Raw genomic sequence first — 24,156 nt, forward strand, 5'->3', positions numbered from 1 at the left:
TAAGTGCTGGCCAGAGTGAGGGTGTCTAGTGTTAGTCTGCGCTCGCAGAAGAGACTCTGTCCTCCACGACTTCTAGGCCAATCCTTTCATGGGGTAGGAGGAGTGGAACTGAGGCTCAGAGAGGGGATGGGGCCTTCCGCGGAAGACAGAAACGCCACAAGTCTGTTGTTTGCAGCCGGGTTCTCCCGGTGGAGTTGCTCCGAAGCCCGTGGCGAAGAATCCCCTGGCTGCCCTCACAGCTCAGGATTGGGGCAGCAAGGGAGCCGAGAAAAGGCTGAGGGGCGGGGGAGGGGCGGGGTGGGGTCAGGCGTTTGACTCCGCCTCCTGGCGCTAGGTTCAGCCTGCGGCCGGGCGCTGGCTCAGTCTCGGCTGCTTGCCGCTGTCGCTCCGGGGCTGCGGGATGACGCCTCCTCCTCCCGGACGTGCCGCCCCCAGCGCACCGCGCACCCGCGTCCTCAGCCCTCCGGCTCGGTCCGGGCTCCTGCTGCGGCTGCTGCTGCCGCTCTGGGCGGCCGCCGCCTCCACCCAAGGCCACCCGAGGAGCGGACCCCGCATCTCCGCCGTCTGGAAAGGTAGGCGGCGCCGCGCGGCCGGCGGGGCGCGGGATCCGACGCTGCGCGGGGCGGGTACGGAGTGTGCAGCACCCAGAGGGAGTGCGTGCGCGCGGCTCTGCGGGTCCCGGGCTGTCCCCGCAGAGAGCGTGTGGGTCTGGGTGAGTGTGTGTGAGTGTGCGTGGTGTCACGCCGGAGCAGGCTGTAACGCTGCAGCGTGCGAGCGGCTGGGGCCAGAGCCCCAGCTAAGTCGCTCCAAGTCCGTAGGCAGCCGGGAGCCGCAGCGCCCGGACGCGGGGGGAGGGTGCGGGCCCTCTCTCCGCCCCCAGCCGCTTTTGGTCTTTTAGAGCGGGGTCTTCCCGGCAGGACCCTTTTTCTGTCCCAGCTCCCCACCTGGACCCCCTCCTTCTGAGCTGCGGGCTCTGCAGGCGCGCAAGGCTGGGCCGGTGAAGGGGGCGCGGACCCGTTGCTGCCGCCGCTGCGCTCCGGCTGCGGGAACAAAGACCCCGCCGCCTGCCCCCGCCCCCGCCCCGGCCCGGAGCGCGGGCCAGGCAAGGGGGTGGGCACCCTGCGGCGAGCCGGGACGAGGTGTGGTGCGGGGGCTTGGGGCACCTGGGCGCTGTCTCTGCTATGCCGGGACCGGCCGCTCCCCCCTTGCCCGCACGTGGCAGTTGTCACCAGGAATCCGCGCTATCGTGGGGGGCAGTGCCCACGGGGTGGGGCGAGGCCATTGGGACCCCCGGCCGGCCAGCGGATCTGGGGCGGGTAGCCTTTAGGCCACAGTGGATATGAGAACCTGGGGGACGAGAGTCTCCTCCAGGGCACCTCAGTTTAGACCCCTGTACAATGGGACAGAAAGCTGGCTAGGTGGGGGTTTGAGGCTTTCTGCCGCTAGGGACTAAGCTCCCCTCCCCTGCATTGCATATAAATGCCTCCCCGCCCCCAAGCGGACTAGCTCTGTCCCCAAATTTGGCTGCATCTCCCCTGTGGTTGTGATGGTGGGACTCACAGCGGGGGGTGTTTGGGTCTGTCCCCACCGGGAACCCTTTGATGTCTTTGGCAGTTTGCAGGGATTGCCGGAGTCTGAGCATTATCTGGGGCAGGTATTCTTAGCAGAAGTGTGTGTGTGGTGGGGGGGGGAACCGCACACAAAATGAGTGTCCTGAACTGCCGCAGCAGCTGAAGGAATGTGACTCACCCAAGGTCACTGGGCGGCTTGAGCTCACGGTGCAGGTGGGGGCTGTGATCGGGTGCAGGACCAGTCCCGATTTTGCATTAGGGAGGGGAGAAGGATTTAAGTGGTTCTTCAACCATAAATGAGATGCCTGTGGTCTCCAGCGCTGCTATCCAGCCAGAGGTGTGCCTGGTGTGAGTGGAGCAGTTTGGCTGGAACTCTGGCAACCCTCTGTGGTGAACATTTGCACACCCTTTGCTCCAGCAGGGGCTTCCTGTGTTCCCCAGGATCTTTGCCTTGCCTCAGTCCCCTTGACTGTCTTGGATACCACAGCACATGAGCTGTGACTGGAGGGGACAAATGGCCTTGACTAAGTGTTCTGGAATCTCCCCCTGCATCAAACCCCTTACATTTGGCTCTGCTCCCTGCCCCCCCTCCAAAATCTTCCCTTGATGTCCCCCTCCACACACTTAAAGTACACCCACTTCTTAGCACTTAATGCATATCTCCTCATCCTGGGCACTTAGGTTCCACCCTGAGGCTATTTAAAGCTGATTTCAGACCTCTTATCCACTTTTCCAAGCTCCCAGCCTAGCTCTATGCCCCCCTTCCCCTGCCCACAGCTCACTGCTGTGACCACATGGGCCATGTCCTCTGCTTGGTAATGCACCATTGACCCCCACTGGTTGGGGCTCGCCAGCCACTTACCAATCTAGTCCAAGGACAGCCTGTGGTCTCCTTCACCAGTGCCAGGTACCCCACTGGCCAGACAGGCCCTGCCATTCACCTGCTCACCAGGGCCACCAGCTGGTGATAGTGTGCCCGGCTGACAGCTGCCTCCTGTCTCCTGTGGGGTGACACATGGCAGTCGGACAGAATTGAGTTTGGGTCAGGCAAATCTCACTGGAGTGAGAGGGGGCCCTTGAAGGCTTGCTGTAAAGCTAGAGCCCTGTCCACCAGTGGGTGTGGTATGGCACTAGGAATGACTAGATCAGGGACAGCAGTGGTTCCAGAGCCATATCTCTAGAAGGCATATATTGGGATTTTAGTTTTGAACCATGACAGGTATAGGGACAGGTATGGAAAGGTCTTTATTTTCTACTGTTTGAACTCCTAGGGAAATGTTGGAGCAGGGGGCTCTGGAAGGGTCCCAGCCTGCACTCGTTGGAAAGTTTGCTGCTTCTTCAGCCCAGTGAAGACTTGGGCCAGGAGAAGAGATGTGCCAATGTGGTGTCCTTGTTCTGCATCTATCTTTGACCCTCAGAGCTTACTAGGGCAAGATGGGTTTGGGGGATTGTCCTTCCAGGGTGTCACTGACACAGTTCAGTCTAGGGTGTGAATGTGTGGTCCTGACCTTTCTCAAGCAGGGGCAGGAAGAGTAGATTGCAGGTGAGGGCAAGGGATTGGCAGAGGTTGACAAACGTGTGTAAGCTGTGCACCTGTCCCTAGTCCACCAATGGTTGGAGGAGGAGGAAAAACTCAGGAAGGTGTTGACTTCCAGGGTCAGAGGTGAGCCAGTCCACAGTGGGGGAAACAGCCCATCTCCAGTCTCTACCTACCTACCCAGCTGGTTCTGCCCTCTCTCTGGTCCAATTAAACAACAGGATGTTATTGTTGACTCGGTGGCTGCTGGGGAGTCATTATGAATCAACTCCCCAGGGCAAGGGGTTGTTGTCACCTTCTCTAGGGGATGAGGTCACACCTGGGGCTCCCTAAGCATCAGCATTTCCAGTGGAAATCCTTACCTCCTCAGGGACTTGGGTATATTCATCACCTTCAAGGTGAACTCCCCCTGCAGAACTGCGGGGGGGGGGGGCAATTCCCAAGGCAAAGGGGGAGTTTCCTAAGCTGGGAAAAATGCTTGGTGATGTCACTGTTTACTAAACTCTATGATCTCTGTGTCCTGGATAGTGAAGAATATGAGAGCAGGGGGTGGGGGGATAGACACTGGCACAGGCCCAAGATGACCCTGGCATGGGCAGAGGGGAGAGGTAGGAGGGCAGGAACCTTGTTCTGGTCCCAGCCCAGCTCTGGCCATAATTGCTTTGTGACTCTGGGCAGATCATTGCCTGTTTCTGAGTCTCAGTTTCCCCAAATGGCTGAAGAGGTTGGGGGTAGGAGCTTGTTAGTTTCTGAGCCATATGCCTCAGGATTCCTGATTCTCTGAAGTGGGAAGGGCTGGGCAGAATCTGGTGGCCTACTCACATTTTTTTAAAATTTTGAGTGATAGAAACCTCAAGGGAAATCCTTGAGTTTTTTGTTTTATTCTCTTTTTCTCTCATGGGCTGAAAGCTGAGGATCAGTTGGAGGAAGTAACTTCTTGCCTTATGGCCTCAAGGGTAGATATATTCATTCAGCATATATTTTCTGGGGTGAACTTTCTGCTGGTCTGAGGGCTGGACTTGGGGACCTAGCAATGAGAAACTTGATGAATTGGTGCCCTTGTAAAGGGGGAGACTAGGCAGATAGATCTGTAGTGAGATGGAATGTAGCAAGGCCTGTAATGGTGGGCAGCTATGGGGGCTGAGGAGATGCTTAACCCAATTTGCCTAATAAGAGGACATCCTGGACAAAGTGGCAAGCTGAGATGGCACTAGTAGGAGTTGGCTGGGGGAGAAAAGGGACAGGAAGATTTCAGACCCCCAAATTTGCATCTAGGACCACAGAGATAGTCATATGAGAGCCTCCCAAATGGAGGTATGGAGTCAGCCTGCCGTGGGACCTGGGGACCAGGAAGGTTACTTACAGGAGGGGTCCTCTGAGCTGGGCCGCTTGTCATTCCATGGCCAGCCCAGCACTGGGGAAGAAGGCTGTATCATTTTAAGAAGTACCTGCCTCTCCAGTGCTGGCAATGCTGTGGCCCACGGTGGCTTCCTGGTGGGAAGCTGGGGCTGGGTGCAGGGACACCAGGGCTTTCCCCATTGACTTCTGTCCGCAGGGGATTCTCCAGGTGAGGAGGCCTGTCCCTCAGCTCTGTCTCTTTCCACTCTTCCTTTGTAGAAACTGTCCATGCCAGAGGAGCTTCCCACCCACCAGCCAGGTCCTGTTGGGTGGGTGGGGGGGGGTGAGCAGTTACCCTTCCTGTGAAGGGAAATGTAACAAAGGTCGGTGCCTTATGGCCTGGATTGACTAGGGAAGGGCAAGCAGGGGCATGGTCCTCCACCCTCTGGCTTAGGAATTTTGATCCCTTTAGTGGGAATAGATCATTCTGAGTTGGGGGTGGGTCCTGAGCACTTGGAGGGAGCAGGGCAAGCTGAGCATCTCTCTTTGAGGAAGGCACAGCCCGGGGGACAGGGTCTGACAGCTTGCAGAGGGCCTCAGCTGATATCTGGTCACCATCTTCACATCCACATCCCTCATTTCACCCCATGCAAGATGACTGGTTTTGTCACAAGAGGCTGAGCATACTTCCCCAATTTTTCTGGCAGCTCAGGGGCTGAAAGGTTTCCGTTTCTCTTGCTTTCCTTTTTTGGCCAGGCCTGACTGCCCCAGAAGCCTTCCTTCTTTCAGATGTAGGGAGAAGGGGGCCTTTGACCCCTGGCCTTACCAGCTCGCCTGTCCTCAGTGAACCAGGCAGGCCAAGGAGAAAGCCAGAGGTGGAGGACCTGGCCCTGCCTCTTCAGAGGCTTGCTCTTCCCTAGTCAGTCCAGCTAGGTCCAGGCCATAAGGTACCAACCTTATACAGGATGATTCTCCATCCCCTTTCATCAACCAGACCTTGGCCCTGGCTCTGCCATCTCTCTAGGACAGTGCCCTGCTCTCCTCAAGTCTCCTCTGTACCTCTGTGTCACCATTCTACCTAGAACACACAACCACAGGGCTGCCACTTTCCTCAGTGCCAGATAGTGGCCTGGCCACTCCTATCTCAACTCCATGATTCTTTCCTCACCACTGCCCGCTTCACTCCTACCTCAGGGGTGCCCCCCTCTGCATTCCATTCATCCTTCTCCTCCTTTCTGTCCTTCAGAATTGAGTCAGTTCTTTTTCAGTTCCTCTGAGGAACCTTCTTGGATGACCTTAGCCCACACAACCTGATAGTACAGAGCTTAGGACATCAGAAAAGAAATGTCAGATCAGCTGGGTCAACCACACAGTTCTCAAATTAGGAAATTGAAGCCCAGAGATGACAGAGACTGGCCCAAGGACACCCGGCAAAATAGACAGACAGAGCTGGGACCAGGCAGGACTGAGTCCTCTGCCCTGAGCCTGCGCTGGCCCCAGTTCTCGGCTTTTCCCCAGTTGTCTATCTGCCCTCCTGCTCTGTCAGGATTGGATCTCCCTGTGCCCATCTCCTCCTCAGCCAGCACAGCTGAGCTCAGACTCTTGCTACCTCAGAGCTGTCCTCACGCAGGAGCCACATCAGCCAGGACTGTCATCTCCCCAGGACCTTAGATTTGGAACAGTTAGATGCACCTCTTCTGGTCTTTCCTTGGGATGGCTAGGCTCAGGTCTCCAGGGCAGGTTGATCCCTGTCACTGCTTGGGCTAATCTGGGTTTAACCATCAGGGCAGTGTGGGATTAGGCTGATCCTGCTGTGCTTCCTGTACCCCCTGCTTCTAATCAGGGCCATGGGCTTTGTGCCAGCACCCTGGGGGACCCCTGATTGTAGAGGGCAGCCAGCTTCTACCCCAATGCCTGCATCTATGTACAGCTCCTCTGGGGGAGAAGCAGGAGAAGCCCTAGGGTTGCCCTTGGGGAGCCCCTAGGTGCTTAGAGCTGCCTGTGACTTAGTGAGGACCCCTGGGAGGTAATGACTAACCCAGAGGTATAGCCTAGGACCTTGACAAGAGGTGAGAACCAGAAAGGTTGGGGTAGACTGGTACTATCAGGGAAGGTTTCCTGGGGGAGGGGAAGGAGCCAGGTTACAGTGAAGGACAGGGACACAGGGGACATGGGAGTCGGAGGGAGCCATTTGTAGTGGTATTTGCATTCTAGCCCAGGCCTCTGGCCCAGCCTATTGAGGAAGGAAGGTCGACAATGGACAGTGAGCACCACCCTATCAGCAGCTAGAAACCCTTCCTGAGATGCCTACTCCTCTGCCATGGGGCCTGGCCCACTCCAGTGAGGCCTTTCCCTACTGTCCCAGCTGCTCCTTCTTGCCAAGCCCTAGAAATGGATGACGATGGAGCCACAGGAGGCCTAGTCTTCACTTGCTCTAGGACCCTGTGGTCCAGGTGAAAATCCCACCAGACAGAGTGATCTGAGAGAAAACAGTGCGTGCCAGATGGTGGACGGTGCAAGGTCAGGAGCAGTAAAGGCTGGAGCAGTCTGGAACACTTCCTGGAACACAGGGATTTAAGGTGGAGCTTCCAGGACAGGTGAGATCTATGTGCAGGAGCGAAGGGACAAGGGCAAGCACGAGCAGTGTGCAGATGGGAATGAGCCGCGGCAGAGGTGCATAGAGGTGGGGTGGCTTTGATGGCCCTGCCCTGAGGAGTCAGTCCCTATTGGGAAGCACAGTGGGAGCCCTGGTGGATTCTTGAGCTGAGGAGCTGGGGGTGGAGGCTAATGTTTTGGCCAGCGCTGGCGGGGTGGAAACCTGTGTAGGTATGCAGTAAATAAGGACTGGTCAGCACGCCCTGCCCTTCACCATGCTCATCTCCAGACCAAACTATATTTTTCTGTTGGGAGCAAAGATCTCAGGAGGCTTATCTTCCCAATTATTCATTTTGGTCAGTACTCAGGGCTAGAACCCATGCTGCACCCCCAGATTCCTGTTCTCTGTGGGCTTGCATACTCATGCTTGCTTATACATACTCTGGGACGACATAGGTGGAGGTCATGTAGCCAAGTAACCTCTGGAAGGGCCCGTTCCTGGAGTACAGTGTTATAAGCACTGATTCTACAGTCATTCTGCCTGAGTGTCGACCTCTGTTCCCCCAATTATTAGCTGTGTGGTCCTGGGTAAATTACTCAACTTCTCTGTGCATCACTGTTCTTATCTCAATGAGAATAATAACAGACATACCTCATATAATGAGTGATTAAATTAATTAATACATCTAAAAATCACTTGGAGTAGTGCCTGGCACATAGTAAATGCTTTGAAGGAATTGGGGCAGGGGTATATTTGCTATCAACATCAAAATCAACATCCTCTTTCCCTCTGGTGTCTTTGGTTTCTGGTGGAATGCAGTCCTGGCAGTCAGGCCCCTGTAGCTCCCTGTCATGGACTGTGCTGGCTGTCTGCCCTTGTACTGTCTCCCCTGCTGGTCCAGGCCCCGGCCAGGGCTGAGGAACCTTCTGTTTCACAAGAGTCTCCACCTGCCTACCTCCCTTTACTTGGGGTGCTATTTCCTTCTTCTACCCTCTCCCTGACCCCTGCCCTGGCTCTGGGCCCAAGGGCAGGCCCTGCACCTCTGCCTGTTCCTCTGCTTTGAAGGAGCCACCAGCTGACCTTGGCTTCACTGGGGCTTTTGGAACCTGCTGGGCTAAAGAACAGGTGGAAGTTAGACAGGACATGGTGTTTGTCCTGGGCTTCCTGCTTTCCCTGGGCTTGAGCTCAGAGCCTCCTACTCCAGCGGAGCTCAGTGACAGCCTTCACTCCCTTTCTGAGCCCTACTCAGTTTGTCTCCCCCAAAGCTTCCTTTTCACATGGCCCATTCTTCCCAAGATTTTGCCCCACTTAGACTCCCAGCAGCCAAGCCTGGTCCTCTGAGCACAGGGATGCAATGCAGAGAGCACCAGCCCTTAGAGACTTGGAGGGATCTTGGTTTTCCTGTCTATAAAATGGGGATGCAAACCATTGTCCTGTCTTCTTTGCTGGGTGGTTGGGGGATTTGGTGGGCTAGTTATTGAAGCAGATGAAGTCATTAGCTACTGTCTCCACTTCCACAAAGTGCACTCTGACTTCTCTAGCTTTCACAGGCAGGGTTTCCCAAAATGACCCATGAACTTCACCCTGATTGTTTCGTGATTTGTTCCAAGAATCATCTTGGGTCATAAAACTCAGATCTTAACAAGTGTCAACTCCCCCAACCCCCATCCACAAAAGGGACCCAACTGAGGAAGGCCAACCCCTGCTCATAGTCACAGCCACCCGGATGCCGAAGTGAATGAGTCTTCTTGGAGCCAAGGCTGAGCCACAGGTCAAGTGCACTCCCCTCCCACCCACCACTGACCTTGGTGGACGGTGGATGCTCCCACTGCAGCCCAGCACATAGCTCGCTGTTCCCCTGCTGATAAAGACGGGTGGACCTCTTCTTCCTCTGGGAACTGAGTACCACCTCGAGGCCTTGCCACCAGCACAGATGTTCTGTCCTTACCAGGCATCTGTTGGAACCTGGCTCTGCCTCAGTGTTGCCAGGACCCTAATAATGACCATGACCTTTGCTTAGCACCAGGCCAGTGCCACCCTAGAAAACAAGGCTTCTCACACCCTCTTTCCTGGCCATATTGGAAGAGATAGAATATTTGTTCCTATGCACCCGCTGCCAGCAGAAGGGTTTTTCTTCACCCCCTGACACAGCACCTGCAGTTCCACCATTAGTCATGCCTTTGGGTTTAAGACTTTGATTGCTAAAGACCCCCTGGGAGATCAGGGCCCCACCTGGAAGGTGGGTGGGCGGGTGATTCCCTTTAGTTGTCAGGTTAGTGACTTGGCGCCTAGTGAACAAGGAAGAGAAGGGTAGGGAGAAGGATGACGCAGGGAAGTAGAGAGAGAGAGAGAGAGAGAGAGAGAGAGACTGAGTAAGACAGCTTTTTTTTGAAAATCAGAGGCTCTCAAGAAGTCTAGGACGTGTGACTGGAGAGATACAGTGAGGTGATGATTCCAGAATCCTCAGTCTCCCTTGCTGTGTGTTGTTGGGCCAGTGGCAGAGCCTCTCTGGCTTCTGGAGCCCCCTCAGCTCAGTGACTGTTTGGATTCCCTCCTTTCCACCTTGACCTGAAGGGTGTGGTATTCCTGAGGGTGGAGAAGCTGCAGACTAATTCCTGGGATCCATGTGGCCCATAACTCTTCTCTCTGGCCACTCCAGGGTGTGAGGGGGCCCAGCAATGCAAGATGGAAAAACTGTGGGTGGGTGGCTGGGTTCCCGACCTGAAGTGGCCTGGCTCCTGCTCCTTGGCTGTCTGACTCAAGTGTTTCCTGCTGGGATGCCCACATTCCTGCCATTCTTTCTGCCCACTTTCAAAGGGCTTCTTGAGGTGAGCGTTCAAGGTTCACTGGGTCGGTGGGTCATGTTGGAAGACTCTCCCTGCCAGACTAGACCAGCCCTTGATGCCTCTTTTGTGGACAGCAACCCCCTCTTTGCCCTCCTCTTAGGATGCCTTCCTGTTTTACAAGCAAGAGGACAGTGGGGACCAGGGTGAATACAAAGAATGATGTCCCTCCAGGCAGACCTGTTTTGGGACAACCCACCCTGCAGGGTCTGCAGCCAATTTGCTAGTCAGTCCATTACTGAGACAGTGGGGTGTAGTAAGAGGAATCAGGGCTGATTCTTGTGTGTGTGTGTGTGTGTGTGTGTTTAACTGGGCATTGAACCCAGGGATACTCTACCCTTAGAGCTACATCCCCAGCCCTTTTTAGTTTTTGAGATATGATCTAAGTTGCCAAGGCTGGCCTTGAACCTATGATCCTCCTGAGCTGCTGAGGTTATAGGTGTGCACCATGGTGCCTTGCCCGGCCCGATTCTTTTCAGCGGGATCAGAGCCCTCCACCTGGGGGCTGTATCTATGTGAGACCACCTCCCACTTGACCCTTATTATATCTGTCCGGAGCTGGAGCTGGGCCTTGTAGGCCCTGCCATTGTGAGGTGGTGCGGACTCAGGGGACATGGGGCCTGGCTAGGTTTAGGGCATCCTGAGTGTCCTCTTTATTAGTCTAGCAGAGCAAGGATTGGCTCGGAATCACATGGAGTGGGGGTGGGTTTTCTTGTGCCCAGCCTGCCTTTGGGCCATGTCCTCCCCATGTGCCCCTAGCCCCCTCCTCTGCCTGAACCCCTGGTTATTCTGGGAGCTTTTAGCTACCACTTAGTCAGCCACTAATGCGTCAGGCCGGGGAGTGAGGGGGGAGACACGGTGCCAGACGGTGCTCCTTTTAGACACAGGATGGGAAGCAGGGGGAGCCAGGAGGTGGGGGGATGCCAGAGGAAGGGGAGGCATTCCCACTCCTGGCCCTGCTCCTCAGGAGAAGGCAGCAGGGGAGACTGATGGACAGTGGGTCAGTGTGTCCTTGGGCTGTCTGCTTCTCCCCTCCCCCATCACACAGGGCCCACCTTCCTGATTCTTCTCTCATTAGAACTCTGCTAGGCTGTAGCACGCGTCCTCTATCTCTGTACCTACCATACTGTCAGCTTCTCCACCTTTGCTCAGGCTGTTTGTCCTGCCTGAGTCCCTCCCCTCACCCCGCTTTCTGGCCCATCTAGCTTTTATTTGCCTCCCCATCCCTTTGGGTTCATAAGCCAGCAAAAAATAAATTCTTTAATGATGTGATACTTCCTCCCTTGGCCTGCGCCTATTTAAGGCAGTCCCCAGCCTTGCTCAGACCCTGCCTGGGCAGAAACCTGAAGTCTGTCCCCTCCCCTGGCCAAGCTCTCTCGTGTTGATCCAGCCGGGCCACAGATCCTGGCCATGATGGCTTGGTGCTGCCTTCACTTCCAGGCAGCCCTCCTGCCCCTGAGCCCCCAGCCCCCTCTCCTGCCGACCTGAACAAAGCTTCCTTTCATGTATTCATTGAGCTGCCGCTCTGACACTTCCCCAACACAATCAGGCCCTTTGAGGGCCTCGGGCAGTGCAGGAGCCTGGGCTGGAGCTGTGGTGGAGATTGGGCCAAGGTCTTGTCCTGGGGCCGAGCTGGTGCCATCCCCCCACCCCATTCCATACACATCACCAGGCACAGAGCCAGGAGAGGCAGGAACCTGGGGGTCACAGGAGGCAATGATCCTGGGCTCCAGTTTGTTCTTCTGCAAAATGGGATGAACAGACCTTGTCTTCCCTTACTGTAGCCATTACAGCCAGTGTTTGAGGGGAATAGGCTTGCAGACCCACACAGGACAGTCCTGGTCCTACCACCATCACCCTCACCCAGCAGCCGGCAGCCCTCTCCCTCCCTTGATGTCGTCAGCATACACTTCATGAGCAGCCCTGGACTCTCTTCTGAGGCTGTTTGGCTTAGAGGGCCAAACAGCCTCAGAAGCTGTAGAAGCTTCCTGTTGTACAGCTGTCTCACCCTCAGCCTGGATTCCCAGAGCAGGGCCAATTCTCCCCTTCAGTCCTGCCCTCCAGGCCGTGCCTCACTTATCAGGCTTGACTCCCCAAAGCAGGTTGCGTCTCAGTATCAGATGTGACTCCTTTTTCAGGACTGCTCTCCTCCCTTTGATAACCTTGAAACCCTCAGACAAGGGCTCTCACCAGGGTCCCCTCTGGTGTCTCTTCCCATATGAGTAGAGCTATGGTTGTACATTGGCCTTGCCTGTCCCTCCAAGATCTGGGGCTATGGCCCTGGGGCTGGTGTGGGACTAAGGGACTGGTGGAGTTGGCCAGTGCAGCCCGAGGACTAAGACTTCTTTCCCTTGTCCCACAGTGCTATTTCTCAGACCCCAACCCAACATCTCCAGATGCAGTATGTATGTTTTCCTGGCTGCCGGGCTGGCTGTGGAGGTAGCGGGAGGGGAGGTGGGACTACAGACTGTCTGAATCCGGGGCTGGTTGGCCCATGGGGACTCTGGCAGCTAGCTCAGGCTGTAGGTGAAAGGGGAGCTGTGGAGCTGACTCAGGAAGGCCACGTGCCTGTGGGCCGCCGACCCCAGAATTCCAATTTAACCCCAGCTAGAATTAAGTCAGAGTAGGGCAGAGCCGGGCAGAGCCGGGCAGAGCTGAGATCTGCCAACATCCTATGCTCACTCCAAGCCAGCAGCACAGAGCTGGGCTCTCAACCCCTGCCCTACGCTTCTGGGGCTGACGGGGGTAGCTGATTCCTCTGAGCTTCTGGGTCAAGCTATTGGTGGAGTGCCCTAGGAGGGCCAGGCCAACCAGAGGGCAATGAATTTGGCACATCTCTGTGGCCAACCATGCTGACATTCCCTTGAATGCTCCTGAGAACTGTTACTGTCTGGGTGAACCAATCTGTCCAGCTTGCTAGCGTGATCTTGGTGAGGCTTATACCCCAGGGCTTGTACCTCAGTTTCCTCCCCTGTACAGTGAGCCAAGCCACAGCAAAGGTACCAAATAAGAAAACACCCACTTCTACAGATGACTTGGCCACACAGTGATACGAATTTCTAAGGAAAGAAAATGAAGGTATAGGTCGTTCAGTGTGAGGTCCAGCTACTTCTTGCCCCTGTTGAATGGAGGATTAGTAGGAATGGCCCAAATGGCAGCAAGAGGGATTGGGGGCAGATTTGAGGAAATGGCAGTTTTTCTCTGTCTGGGCTGCAGCTTGTCCTACTTGGGTGTCACTGCCAAACTGGCTGTCCCAGAGTTGGTTGCAGCTGAAAAAACAGTGGTCAGACCAAATTCCTGGGTGAGGCCTGAGGCTGAGAAGAGGTGGGAAGATGCTGGCAGTATATGATTGCTGAGGGCACAGCCACAGGCTATCCCATCCCTGTAATTTAGTCCTGCAAACAGGACAACCTCAGCAATGTCACCGGAGATGAGACAGCCTCTCCCTGGAGGCGGCGGCTGCAGCTTCTTTTTTTGGGCAAAATTGTCCTGGTCAGCTCTTCTGTTGAAAGCCCGGCCTATTCTCTGTGAAGGTCCTCCTGTCCCAGAGTTGCTGAAGAGGGAGAACTGATCCTTATCCCCAGGAGATCTGGCATCTCGGTAGGTGAAGCCAGGCTCCAGTGGGTGGTGCTATAGAATGGTGCAGGGGACAGAAGCACAGGCCCTGGTTCAGAGGCTGCTACTCATCAGCCCCAAGGGGGCTGCCCGTCCCTTGACCTCTGTTTACCCAGCCTCAAAATGGAAGGGAGTGGATGTTATGATTCCCTTTAGTTCTGATCTCGTGTCCACTAAGGGGTGGATGTTATGATTCCCTTCAGTTCTAATCTAGTGTCCACTAAGGGGCGGCTGGACGGGGTTGGACAGAACTTCCTCAAGGAGGGCTTAGGGTTCTGAACAAAGGGATTCTGGGAAAATCTGAACTCCAAGGGGTATGCTTAGAGTCCCTGCTGATAAGCACTGGTCCTCCTGCCCCAGCCCAGCCCCTCAGGAGTGCGCATGTATTTGGGGGATGGGGTCTGTTCTCCCCAGACATTCCCCAAGCCCTCCCCCACTCTGAGGTCACATATAAAGTGGAGAGAGAAGCCGTCCTCCTAGGGGAGTGGCTATGGCTCTGGGAGAGGACAGCCAGTTGCTGGACCCTACTAAGGGACTCATTATTTCTCCTGTTCATGGCTCTCTGAGTTCCTGTGCTACCCCACCCCAGACCTCGTCTCTGAGGCCTCAAGTGCCTTGAGCACCAGACATCAGTTGCCATAAAGTGCTGGTGTGCCAGGGGCAGGTCGGGGTCCTTTTGCTAAAGCCCAGCCTTAATGCTTCTATCCATTGCCTCCTTCTCAGGCCGTGCAGGGCAGGACCGAGTGGAGTTTGGCCAGACTGAGCCCCACACCGTGCTTTTTCATGAGCCAGGCAGCTCCTCCGTGTGGGTCGGTGGTCGAGGCAAGGTCTACCTCTTTGACTTCCCTGAGGGCAAGAACGCCTCTGTACAAATGGTGAGCCTGGACCCTGCTCTGCTCCTTTCCTTTCCCCTCCCATACTACCTCTTCTCTCCCTCTGACCCTGGTGAGGAGCCTCATGGAATGAAAGCTTGGATCTTTCACTTCCATATCCACAAATGGTTTCTGGGAGAGGCTCCCTAAAGTTGGTCCAGTTTGGTGTAGGGAACTAACATAACTTGTCATGTGGGTAGCACTGATCCGGGAGGCTGGGACAGGAAGCTAGGCTCCAGAACCCATGACCCATCTCCTGAGGTCTTGGCTTTGGGCTCCTAGTATCAGACTAAACAGCTGTGTAATCTTGGGAAATCTACTTACCCTCTCCAAGCCTGAGTTGTGCGTCTTATCTAGAAGATGAGAATAGTGGTCACTTCGTCTAGGGCTTGTCCTGAGGCTGCAGGACAGTATTTCAGGGCATGTTACCACTGGCAGAGTGGGCTAATGCTTCTTCCCTTCCCCAGGTGAACATCGGCTCCACAAAAGGCTCCTGCCTGGACAGGCAGGTGAGTGTGTGTGTGTGTGTGTGTGTGTGTGTGTGTGTGGCGCTGGGTGGCCAGCCCCCTTGGAGATGAGGGAGGAAACCTTGAGAATCTGAGGCAGGCCAGGAGTGGTAGTATATGCCCGTAATCCCAGTGACTCAGGAACCAGCTTCAACAGTTTAGCAAGGCTCTAAGCAATTTAGCAAGACCCTGTCTCAAAATAAAAATTTGGGGCTGGGGATGTAGTTCAGTGGTTAAGTGACTCTGGGCTCAGTCTCTGGTATAAAAAAACAAAAACACAACAAACAAATCACAAATATATACTCAAAATAAAAATGCCTAGGGAGCTATAGCTCAGTGGTAAAGTGCCTCTGGGTTAATCCCCTAGTAGCCCCCGCCCCATGCACAAACATGAAAGAAGAAAAAAGAAGAGGTTCTGAGGAAGGAAGCATGATTCTGCTCGGGGTGCCCCAGGCTGAAGGGGGAGGTGTGGGACTATCCTAGGGGCCCCAGTCTGAGCAGGAGACATGATCCCTCTTTGGAGGCCTCTGTTCTTGGTGGAGGCAGTGGGAGTGGAGTCAGCTGGACTGTCCTGGGAAGCTGCCACCTTCGCTGAGCCACTTCTAATGTCTTCTTTCCAAGACTGAGGGTCCTACTGCCAGGGCCTTCCACCAACCCAACTTCTTTTCCCATCTTTCTTCCTGGAATAGGACTGTGACAACTATATCACGCTCCTGGAGAGGCGGAGTGAAGGGTTGCTGGTCTGCGGCACCAATGCCCGCCGCCCCAGCTGCTGGAACCTGGTGAGAACCTCTGTCCACCATGCCTGAGCTCCCTCTCTCTGGGTGGGCTTCAGCCCCTTATGGCAGAAAGGAGATGGGGAACCTTGAGGTTGGGCTTACCCAAGAGCAGAGTCCCCGTGAGGGAGAGCCTTCTGGTCAAGGTCATGGGGGGTAGTGACTATGAGATCATGCGGCCATCTAACCCCCTTGGTGTACCCCAGGTGAATGGCACTGTGGTGCCACTTGGTGAGATGAGAGGCTATGCCCCCTTCAGCCCGGATGAGAACTCCCTTGTACTGTTTGAAGGTGAGGCAGCGCTGCTGCGAGGGCCCTTGGAGGATGCTGCTACACCAGGCCGGGGGAGGGATGGTCAGCTCCTTGTCCATTGGCCTGGGCCCTAGGGGAAGGACGTAAGGAGCTGCCCTTACCAACACCCCCCACCATTGTCCCTAGGGGACGAGGTGTACTCCACAATTCGGAAGCAGGAATACAACGGGAAGATCCCTCGCTTTCGTCGCATCCGGGGCGAGAGTGAACTATATACCAGTGATACCGTCATGCAAAGTGAGTGGGACTGCAGCTGGGCCATGCTGGACCAGGGGATGTGGATGCCCAGATCTCCCCACGGGCCATTCAGAAAAGCAGGGTCTTGGCGGAGACCTGCGCAGCCCATGCCAAGGAGTTTGGGCTGTGAAAGCAGAGGCAGGGTGGGCCTACATACTCTGGGAGCAAACACAGAGGAAGCCCAGACCAAAGTTCATCCCTCTACTGAGCTCCTAGGGGGGGCCACCCCTCTCCTTATTAAGGCTCTGCCAATTAGGCAGAAGTGACATGGGAGTCCCCAGGGACCTTCCCCCGGTCCCCAGGCATGAAGTCATTGCTCCTGGGCCAATGACATCTTATTGTAGGAGGAGGGCAAAACAGGTGTGGAGTGGTGCTGCAGAGTCTAGGGCCTCTTGGGGTGTTGGACCTTGTGTTCTGAGTTTATTCCAGGTATAATTTGCCCTGAGCTTGTGTAGACCCTGGGAAAGCGTAGCAGGGTTGTTGTGGGTCCCTCATGCAGGCTCCCCAGCCTCACACCTGTTCACCTGTGTCCCTGGCAGACCCGCAGTTCATCAAGGCTACCATCGTGCACCAAGACCAAGCCTACGATGACAAGATCTACTACTTCTTCCGGGAAGACAATCCTGACAAGAATCCCGAGGCACCTCTTAATGTATCCCGTGTAGCCCAGCTGTGCAGGGTGAGTGGGTGTGTGAGGGGGGATGAGTAGGTGAGTATGTGTCTACACACAAATAGGAGTGAGTGAGGGTGTGCGCGCTTGCGTGAGTCTGTGTGTGGGGCTGTGGGGGCAAATGTGGGTGCACAGATCATCATGCGTCTGAGTGGGTAAAGATGGTTGAGCTCATGTGCATATGTGATGTGCCCGAGTATGTGAGTGACAGTGTGTTGATGAGTGTGTTTTGCTTATATGAATAAGCTGTGCCCTGTGTGTGTGTGTGGGGGGGGGCAGATGTGTGTCTGAGCCTGTGTGTTGTGTGGGGACCGAGCACTCTCAACATCAGGACCTCACTGTGTGCCCTGTGCCCTTGGTCAACCAGGCCTATGACTGGAGCCTGACCTGAAAACCTGCCTATGCTCTCCCTGGAAAATTCTGACCCCTTTACAGCTTGTCCTTCTCCTCCATAGCCCTAAGGCTGACATTCCTCATAGCAAATGCCTCGGGTGTGTGGGGCAGCCAGGCAAATTCTGAGAAATCACCTCTTTCCTCTGTCCTTCTAGGGAGACCAAGGTGGTGAAAGTTCACTGTCAGTCTCCAAGTGGAATACCTTCCTGAAAGCCATGCTTGTGTGCAGTGATGCTGCCACCAACAAGAACTTCAACCGATTGCAGGATGTCTTCCTTCTCCCTGACCCCAGTGGCCAGTGGAGGGACACCAGAGTCTATGGAGTTTTCTCCAATCCCTGGTAAGAGACCTTCATCCTGGGACTGAGGCTGGCATTAGATATGTCCAATAGGGATCTTAGTGTTGGGCCCTGCTGGTGTGGCCTGAGCAGGGATCGCAGGCTCAATGACAGGACTATTGCTGGGTGTGGGGTAGGAGTAGGCAGTGTAAACGTGTGTACTGTTGTTCGTGATCCTGTACACATGGTGTGTGGTCATGCATCATATGCACACTCATGCCTGTGTGTCTTACCATGTGTATGCTCAGAGCCCTGGGAAAGGCTGCTGAGGTCTCTCCTGGGGTGCCGGGTGCTGGGTGCTATCACACCTGCTCGTGCACCGCCTGCGCCTGATAATTCACACTTCTTAATCACTCTCATTGATGGAAAACAAGGCAGACAAAAGTGCTGGGGAGCTAAGACCCTGCTCTGTGGTTCCTGTGTGGTGGAGCCACCATCTGGGGAGGGATGGGGGTCTTGCTTCCTGGAACATCAACACTCTGCATCCTGTGCCCAGGGAGTCTAGAGAAGAGAGTCACCCAGCTCATGTTGGGATTCCTCCTGCCTTGACATTGGGTAGAGGTGGCCTCTGAATTCAGTGATGTTGTAGCAGAGCAAAGGTTGTGGTTTTAGATGTCAGTGGAAAAAAATTAGGTTGAACTTCTCTCCCTCCTGCCTTTCTCCATTGGTGTTTGGTAATGCTGTGAGTTTGGCTCCAAAGATAGTCCTGGCTCACAGACCAGGGAACTGTGGATATGGCCCACCTTCGAATGTGGCTGGTCTGGATGAGTGGGGTTGGGTGGGTCCTGGGCCCCCTATTGAGGTGGTCTCTGTATCCCTGCAGGAACTACTCTGCTGTTTGTGTGTATTCCCTCGGTGACATTGACAAGGTCTTCCGCACTTCCTCACTTAAGGGCTACCACACGGGCCTTCCCAATCCTCGGCCTGGCAAGGTGAGCAGTAATACCAGCTGTGACCCAGGTCCCAGCCCTCTCCTAAGTCCCTTCCCAGCCATCTGACTGATCCAGGCCTGCTTTCCTTAGTGCCTCCCAGACCAGCAGCCGATACCCACAGAGACCTTCCAGGTAGCTGACAGTCACCCTGAAGTGGCACAGAGGGTGGAGCCCATGGGGCCACTGAAGACACCACTATTCCACTCTAAGTACCACTACCAGAAAGTGGCTGTCCACCGCATGCAAGCCAGCCATGGGGAGACCTTCCATGTGCTTTACTTAACCACAGGTGAGGGGCTACCCTGGGACCCCCTGGTTTGCTTTGTAAAGATGGATGTGAATGGTCTAAAGAAGAACATAGGTAACATTTGGATGGGTCTTCATATGTAGAAGGAAGAATTGATTGGCTGTAGCTTTCAGAGATTAGTGCATGGGGTTGGGGAAGATCAGGAAAGTGCGGAGGGCTTCCTAGAAGAGGCAAGGCAGAGGGAAAAGTAGGAGACATCTAGGATGAGAGAAGAGCACACAGAATTTGGGTAGAAATGTGACAAGTCTGAACAAAGCCCAGTATAGCTTTGGTTCAGATGTTTGTCTCAGGGAATAAGGTGGTAAAAAGAGATGTGGAAAGTCAGGAGGAGGGGCCTGGGAACTGAGCTTCCTGAGAGCCCCTGCCAGGTAGGATGAGGACCACAGACCCTTTCCCTGACTTGGGGATTGTGTGGATGAGACAATATATTCGAGAACATGAGGAAGGAGTTCCAGACGGGAGAGCCATGACAAAGCCTCACAGAGGACGGGAGTAGCCTCTCCTCTTCCCTGGAGGCCTTCCTGGGAGAAGTTGGGTGGAATGCCCTGGGAGATGGTTCTGCATTCTGGAAAGCTGCTGGGCATGAAGGAATCAGCCCTGAACTGGGTTTGTGGCAGCTTCCTGGTCTCGGACTGTGGGCCAGGATGGATCCTGGGAGTGGGCTTGGAGGCCAGTGTGGGCCAGGGCTACAGGCTTTTCTCAGACTAGAAAGGACCCTAGCACCTCTGGGGCCACCCATTTAGGCCCCAGACACCCACCCTCAATGATTCACAATCCCCCATGTGACTTTCTGCTGCTGTTTCACCTTGGGGCTATCTGGGCTGTGGTGACCTGATTGGAAGTGTAAGTCCAGGGCCATTGTTTGGCTTCTGAAAGCCTCAAGGAGAAGAATTTCCCATGGGGCAGGACCTGAGCTCTGGGTCCTGAGATTCCATCCCTTTATCCTTCCATTTATTCTAGCTGCACAGGCTCTCTGTCCTTGCTTTGCCTTCGCAGTACATGGCCTAGCTGTTGTGGTTAGCCAGGGGATGGCAGGGCACTGGGAGTAGGGCTGAAGAAGTCACAGTACAGGATTGGGAGCAGGAATTAGGACAGGAAAGGCCAGACTTAAGTGGACTTCCTGCACACCTGGGCTGCCAGCACACTCAGGGATTAGGGGAGGTGTCTGGTTCTCCTTGAGGGCCATGTGAGAGGTACTATTTTGGAGCCTGCAGCATTTGGAAATATTGGGGCTAGAACTTTTTGAATGGAGGGAGGTTACTGGGAGAAATTATTGACTCTGTTCCTGAGAAGTTTACCAAGGAGGTGTTCCTGGACCTGTTTAGAAGTAGGCAGAAGGAGGGCTTTGTGTGTGTGTGTGTGTGTGTGTGTGTGTGTGTGTGTGCGCGCGCGTGCGCATGAGAGAGAGAGAGAGAGAGAGAGAGAGAGAGAGAGGTAGTGACTGGGCTGGGGTTTATTAGGTCCAAGGAGCCTCTGGCCAGAACTTAGAGTCTTCAGATGAGAATCACAGAGGCCTAGAGAGAAACTGTCCCAGGCAGGCAATCATCTGACTGCTTTTTTTGGGGCAGGTGATGCCCTGGGAAATGGGGAGGGAAGGAGAAAGGGAAGGAGGCTATTCTAGAAACTGGGACAGCAGGTGAGGTGGGATTAGGAAGACCAGGGGTCGGATGCCCATTAGTCTCCAACAGGTGCCAATGGAGAGTGGAGAGAGTATTGGTGTAGCGAGCAGCCTGCTTATATGACCTTGGGGAGTCCTTATAAGGAATCTAAGGTTCTTTTCAGATCTAAGATTTTGAAAAAATTAAAATATCCCCTAAGACTAAATGCATTGTGGAGTACTGGATTGGATCCTGGAACAAAAGGAGGACATTAGTGGAAAAACCCGTGAAATCCAAATGAAGTCTGCAGTTTAGAGAATAGTAATGCACCAATGTCAATTGCTTAGTTGTGACAAATGTGCCATTGTTATGTAAGGCAGTCACATTAGGGGAAACTGGGGGAAGGCTAGACAGGAACTCTCTGTACTATCTTTGCAACTTTTCTGGAAATCTAGCATTGTTACAAAATTAAAAAAAAAATTATTTAAAGAAAATATATCTTCTAAGAGTCCAGGAGTCAGGGGAGTCTTGGAAGAAGCTGAGGGGTGGGGTTCTGACAGGTCAAGGTTCCAGCTTGTTCTCTTCTGATCACCAGCCATGTGACCCTGAAATAGTTGGTAATTTTTCTGAGTTTCTTTCCCTTATCTGTGAAGTGGGAAGAGAATGTCCATCTGGAAGGGTTGTGGAGGGGGTGACAGAGATAATGCATGAGCGTGGGACTCCTGGTTTGCCCTTCACGCTGCAGCCTCGGGCACATTGGGGCTCCTCTTGGAAGAGCGCTAGTCCTCCTGGAATGGCTGCTCAGGACTAGCCTTGGAAACTTCCCAGCTGCCCTTGGGCTTTGCGTTCCTTCCCAGTCACACTCTCCTCACCCCACTCCACCCAAGTCCTGTGACCCTTGCCTGAGTCACAACTTCCTACCCCTCCCCATCCTATCTTTCCCAGTACCCAGCCTCGAGGGAGGCTGCCCAGCTCTGATGTAGGGCCCTTGCCTGCTGACCCTCTGCCCGCTGTCCACAGACAGGGGCACCATCCACAAGGTGGTGGAGTCAGGGGAGCGGGAGCACAACCTTGTCTTCAACATCATGGAGATCCAGCCCTTCCGCCGGGTGGCTGCTATCCAGGCCATGTCGCTGGATGCTGACCGGGTGAGCCTCCCCACCCCTGCTCTGGTTCTGTGGGGCTATCCCAACAGCCAGTATGCATGTGTTTTGCATGTCATTTTAAGATGCTTTGATCCTTAGGGCCTGTCCGGCCACAGGACCCCTTGTCTGGGAGCTTAGGATTCAGCATAGTGGTCCTATTCTGACCCGGTCTTGTTTTCTTTCCAGCGGAAGCTATATGTGAGTTCCCAGTGGGAGGTGAGCCAAGTGCCCCTAGACCTGTGTGAGGTCTACGGTGGGGGCTGCCATGGCTGCCTCATGTCCCGAGACCCCTACTGCGGCTGGGACCAGGATCACTGCGTGTCCATCTACAGCTCTCAACGGTATATTGCTTGGGGTTTCTTGGCCCTGGGAGAAGGTGGACATGGGAGTGGGGGTGGTGTTGAAGGGCTGCAGGAGGTATTGTTGTGGGGCCATTTTGGCCAGACTCTTCTCTTTGCCAGTACTATGTAAGGAATGAGGTCAGGCCAGGGGCCTGGCTGCCTCCCATCTGAGCCTCTCTTCTTCCAACTCCAGGTCAGTGCTGCAATCCATGAATCCAATGGAGCCACACAAAGAGTGTCCCAACCCAAAACCAGGTACCTGATTGAGCCCCACAGGCCACAGTTCCATGAGTGAAGTACATGTGTGCCCCTGGTAGCTTTGGTCTGAGGGAAACATGAGTGTGACCTGCAGGCTCCAGGCAGATGGGGCAGGACAGTCTGGCCAAGGGAGCCCTATGCTGCTTTTGAGAGGGATGGAATGAGGATTGTGGGAGAACAGAAGAGAAATCTAGGAACTGGGTCCCATGTTCACTTAGAAGCCTTGCCCTAGAAGCTCAGTCTGTATGGGAGGACACAGCCTCCCTTAGGATCCCTCAACCCCTCCTTACAGCTTCTCCACTGTCTCCCCAGATGAGGCCCCGCTGCAGAAGGTTTCTCTGGCCCGGAACTCTCGCTACTACCTGAGCTGCCCCATGGAGTCCCGCCATGCCACCTACTCATGGCGCCATGAGGAGAATGTGGAACAGAGTTGTGAGCCTGGCCACCAGAGTCCCAACTGCATCTTGTTCATTGAGAACCTCACGGCCCGCCAGTATGGCCATTACCGCTGCGAGGCCCAGGAGGGCTCCTACCTCCGTGAGGCTCAGCACTGGGAGCTGCTGCCTGAGGACCGTGCCCTGGCCGAGCAACTGATGGGCCGAGCCCGTGCCCTGGCCGCCTCCATTTGGCTGGGGATCCTGCCCACGCTTGTTCTTAGCCTCCTGGTCCACTAGTGCCTCCAGGGGCTATAAATGTCCCAGGCTTCTGCAGCCCAGGGACACTGGAAAGGTCTCACACTCAGAGCCGGCTGGCCCGGAAGCTCCTTGCCTGCTGTTTCTTCCAGGGGGACTGAATAACCCAATAGGGGACCAAAGGCCTGGAGATGTCCAGCCGCAGGCGGCTGCTGGGCCCCAAGTGGGATGGGGGTGGAGGGGGGCCAGAGAATGAAGGCACTAACTGTGAAGTGGGGTGGCAGTGACCCAAGACTTTATCTTCTGGAGAATATTTTTCAAAAACTCCTCACACTTGACTAAATGCAGCGATGCTCCTGGCTTGAGAGCCTGTGGGCTGGGATGTGGGTTTGGGAAAGGAGCTGGATCCCCACCTCTGGACCTTGGGGCTGAGGCCTGAGTCCTTCTGGACTCTGTACCCAATTGCCGTCTTCCTCACCTCCTTCCTCCATGTCTGGATGGCTAGTGTCCCTACATACCCAGGGCTGCCCTGCCAGGCCCCACCCTCTGCAGCTCCATCACAGTCTGGGTCCCACTGAACAGTCGCCTTGCATGTTTATTGAAGGATGTTTGCTTTCCGGACGGAAGGACGGAAAAAGCTCTATTTTTATGTTAGGCTTATTTCATGTATAGCTACTTCTGACTGCATCTGTATGAAAATACCAAAACTACTTGCTGGGGGGGAGAGGGAGGGGCAGGGAAGGGTGGGGTGGGCGCTGGTCCCAGTCTGAGGCTCCTGGGGTTGGGATAAGAGTCCAGGGACAGGCATGGGTTCTAGGAGAGTGGCATGAGCTGGCTCTGCCCCAGGAGCCCAGCCTGAGGGCGCAAGCCCCTGGTGTGGGGGGGTCCTGGGGGTGGGGGTGAGGGAGACAGGGGAGAATGAAGGAGAAAACTGAGCCCTAGGTTCGCCACATTCATTTAGAAGGAGGAGCCGGGTCCTCGGGGGAGGTTCCAGGACTCTGCCCTTGGCATTGGGGGTTGGGGGGCAGGGAGCATCCTCCCTTCCTCTCAGCCCCCTTCCCTAGGGGCTGTGCTTCCATGCTCCTAGCCTCCCACCTTCAGCTCAGGACATGTTATAACTTAGGCTAAACTGTGAAAATTCCAGTGGGGATGGCCTGGGCCAAGCTCTCCAAGTGGACAGCCATACCCCAAGTCCATGGATTTCAGCAAAGAGCTGGGCCCTTCTCCAGCTGTGTCTGGGGCAGGGCCTGGGGCCGGTGGCCTTCTAGCTTCCGCCCTGTATCTCTTCTCAATGCACTTTAATATTGTAACATATTACTAATAAACGAGCTATTTATTTA

General features: G+C 54.9%; 1 protein-coding gene across 1 annotated transcript; it reads left to right on the forward strand.

The window, feature by feature from the left end:
- Positions 1–291: 291 nt before the first annotated feature.
- On the forward strand, positions 292–24,156 carry SEMA7A (semaphorin 7A (JohnMiltonHagen blood group)). Its single transcript, XM_081290119.1, has 14 exons — positions 292–572; positions 14,224–14,375; positions 14,840–14,881; positions 15,568–15,660; positions 15,861–15,945; positions 16,093–16,203; positions 16,743–16,882; positions 17,422–17,606; positions 18,427–18,535; positions 18,626–18,824; positions 21,461–21,588; positions 21,772–21,926; positions 22,120–22,181; positions 22,497–24,156. Exons 1-14 carry the CDS (start codon positions 401–403, stop codon positions 22,856–22,858), a joined length of 1,995 nt encoding a protein of 664 aa, XP_081146245.1. The 5' UTR covers positions 292–400; the 3' UTR covers positions 22,859–24,156.

The sequence above is a fragment of the Spermophilus citellus genome (genome assembly GCF_964194105.1).
Source record: "Spermophilus citellus genome assembly, chromosome: 4".
In the NCBI taxonomy this organism is placed as follows: Eukaryota; Metazoa; Chordata; class Mammalia; order Rodentia; family Sciuridae; genus Spermophilus; species Spermophilus citellus.

Coding starts and splice junctions, on each gene's coding strand:
- SEMA7A (XM_081290119.1), top strand. CDS start 401: ATGACGCCTCCTCCTCCCGGACGTGCCGCCCCCAGCGCACCGCGCACC. Junction 573..14,223: donor CATCTCCGCCGTCTGGAAAG/GTAGGCGGCGCC, acceptor CCTCCTTCTCAG/GCCGTGCAGGGCAGGACCGA. Junction 17,607..18,426: donor GGAGTTTTCTCCAATCCCTG/GTAAGAGACCTT, acceptor GTATCCCTGCAG/GAACTACTCTGCTGTTTGTG.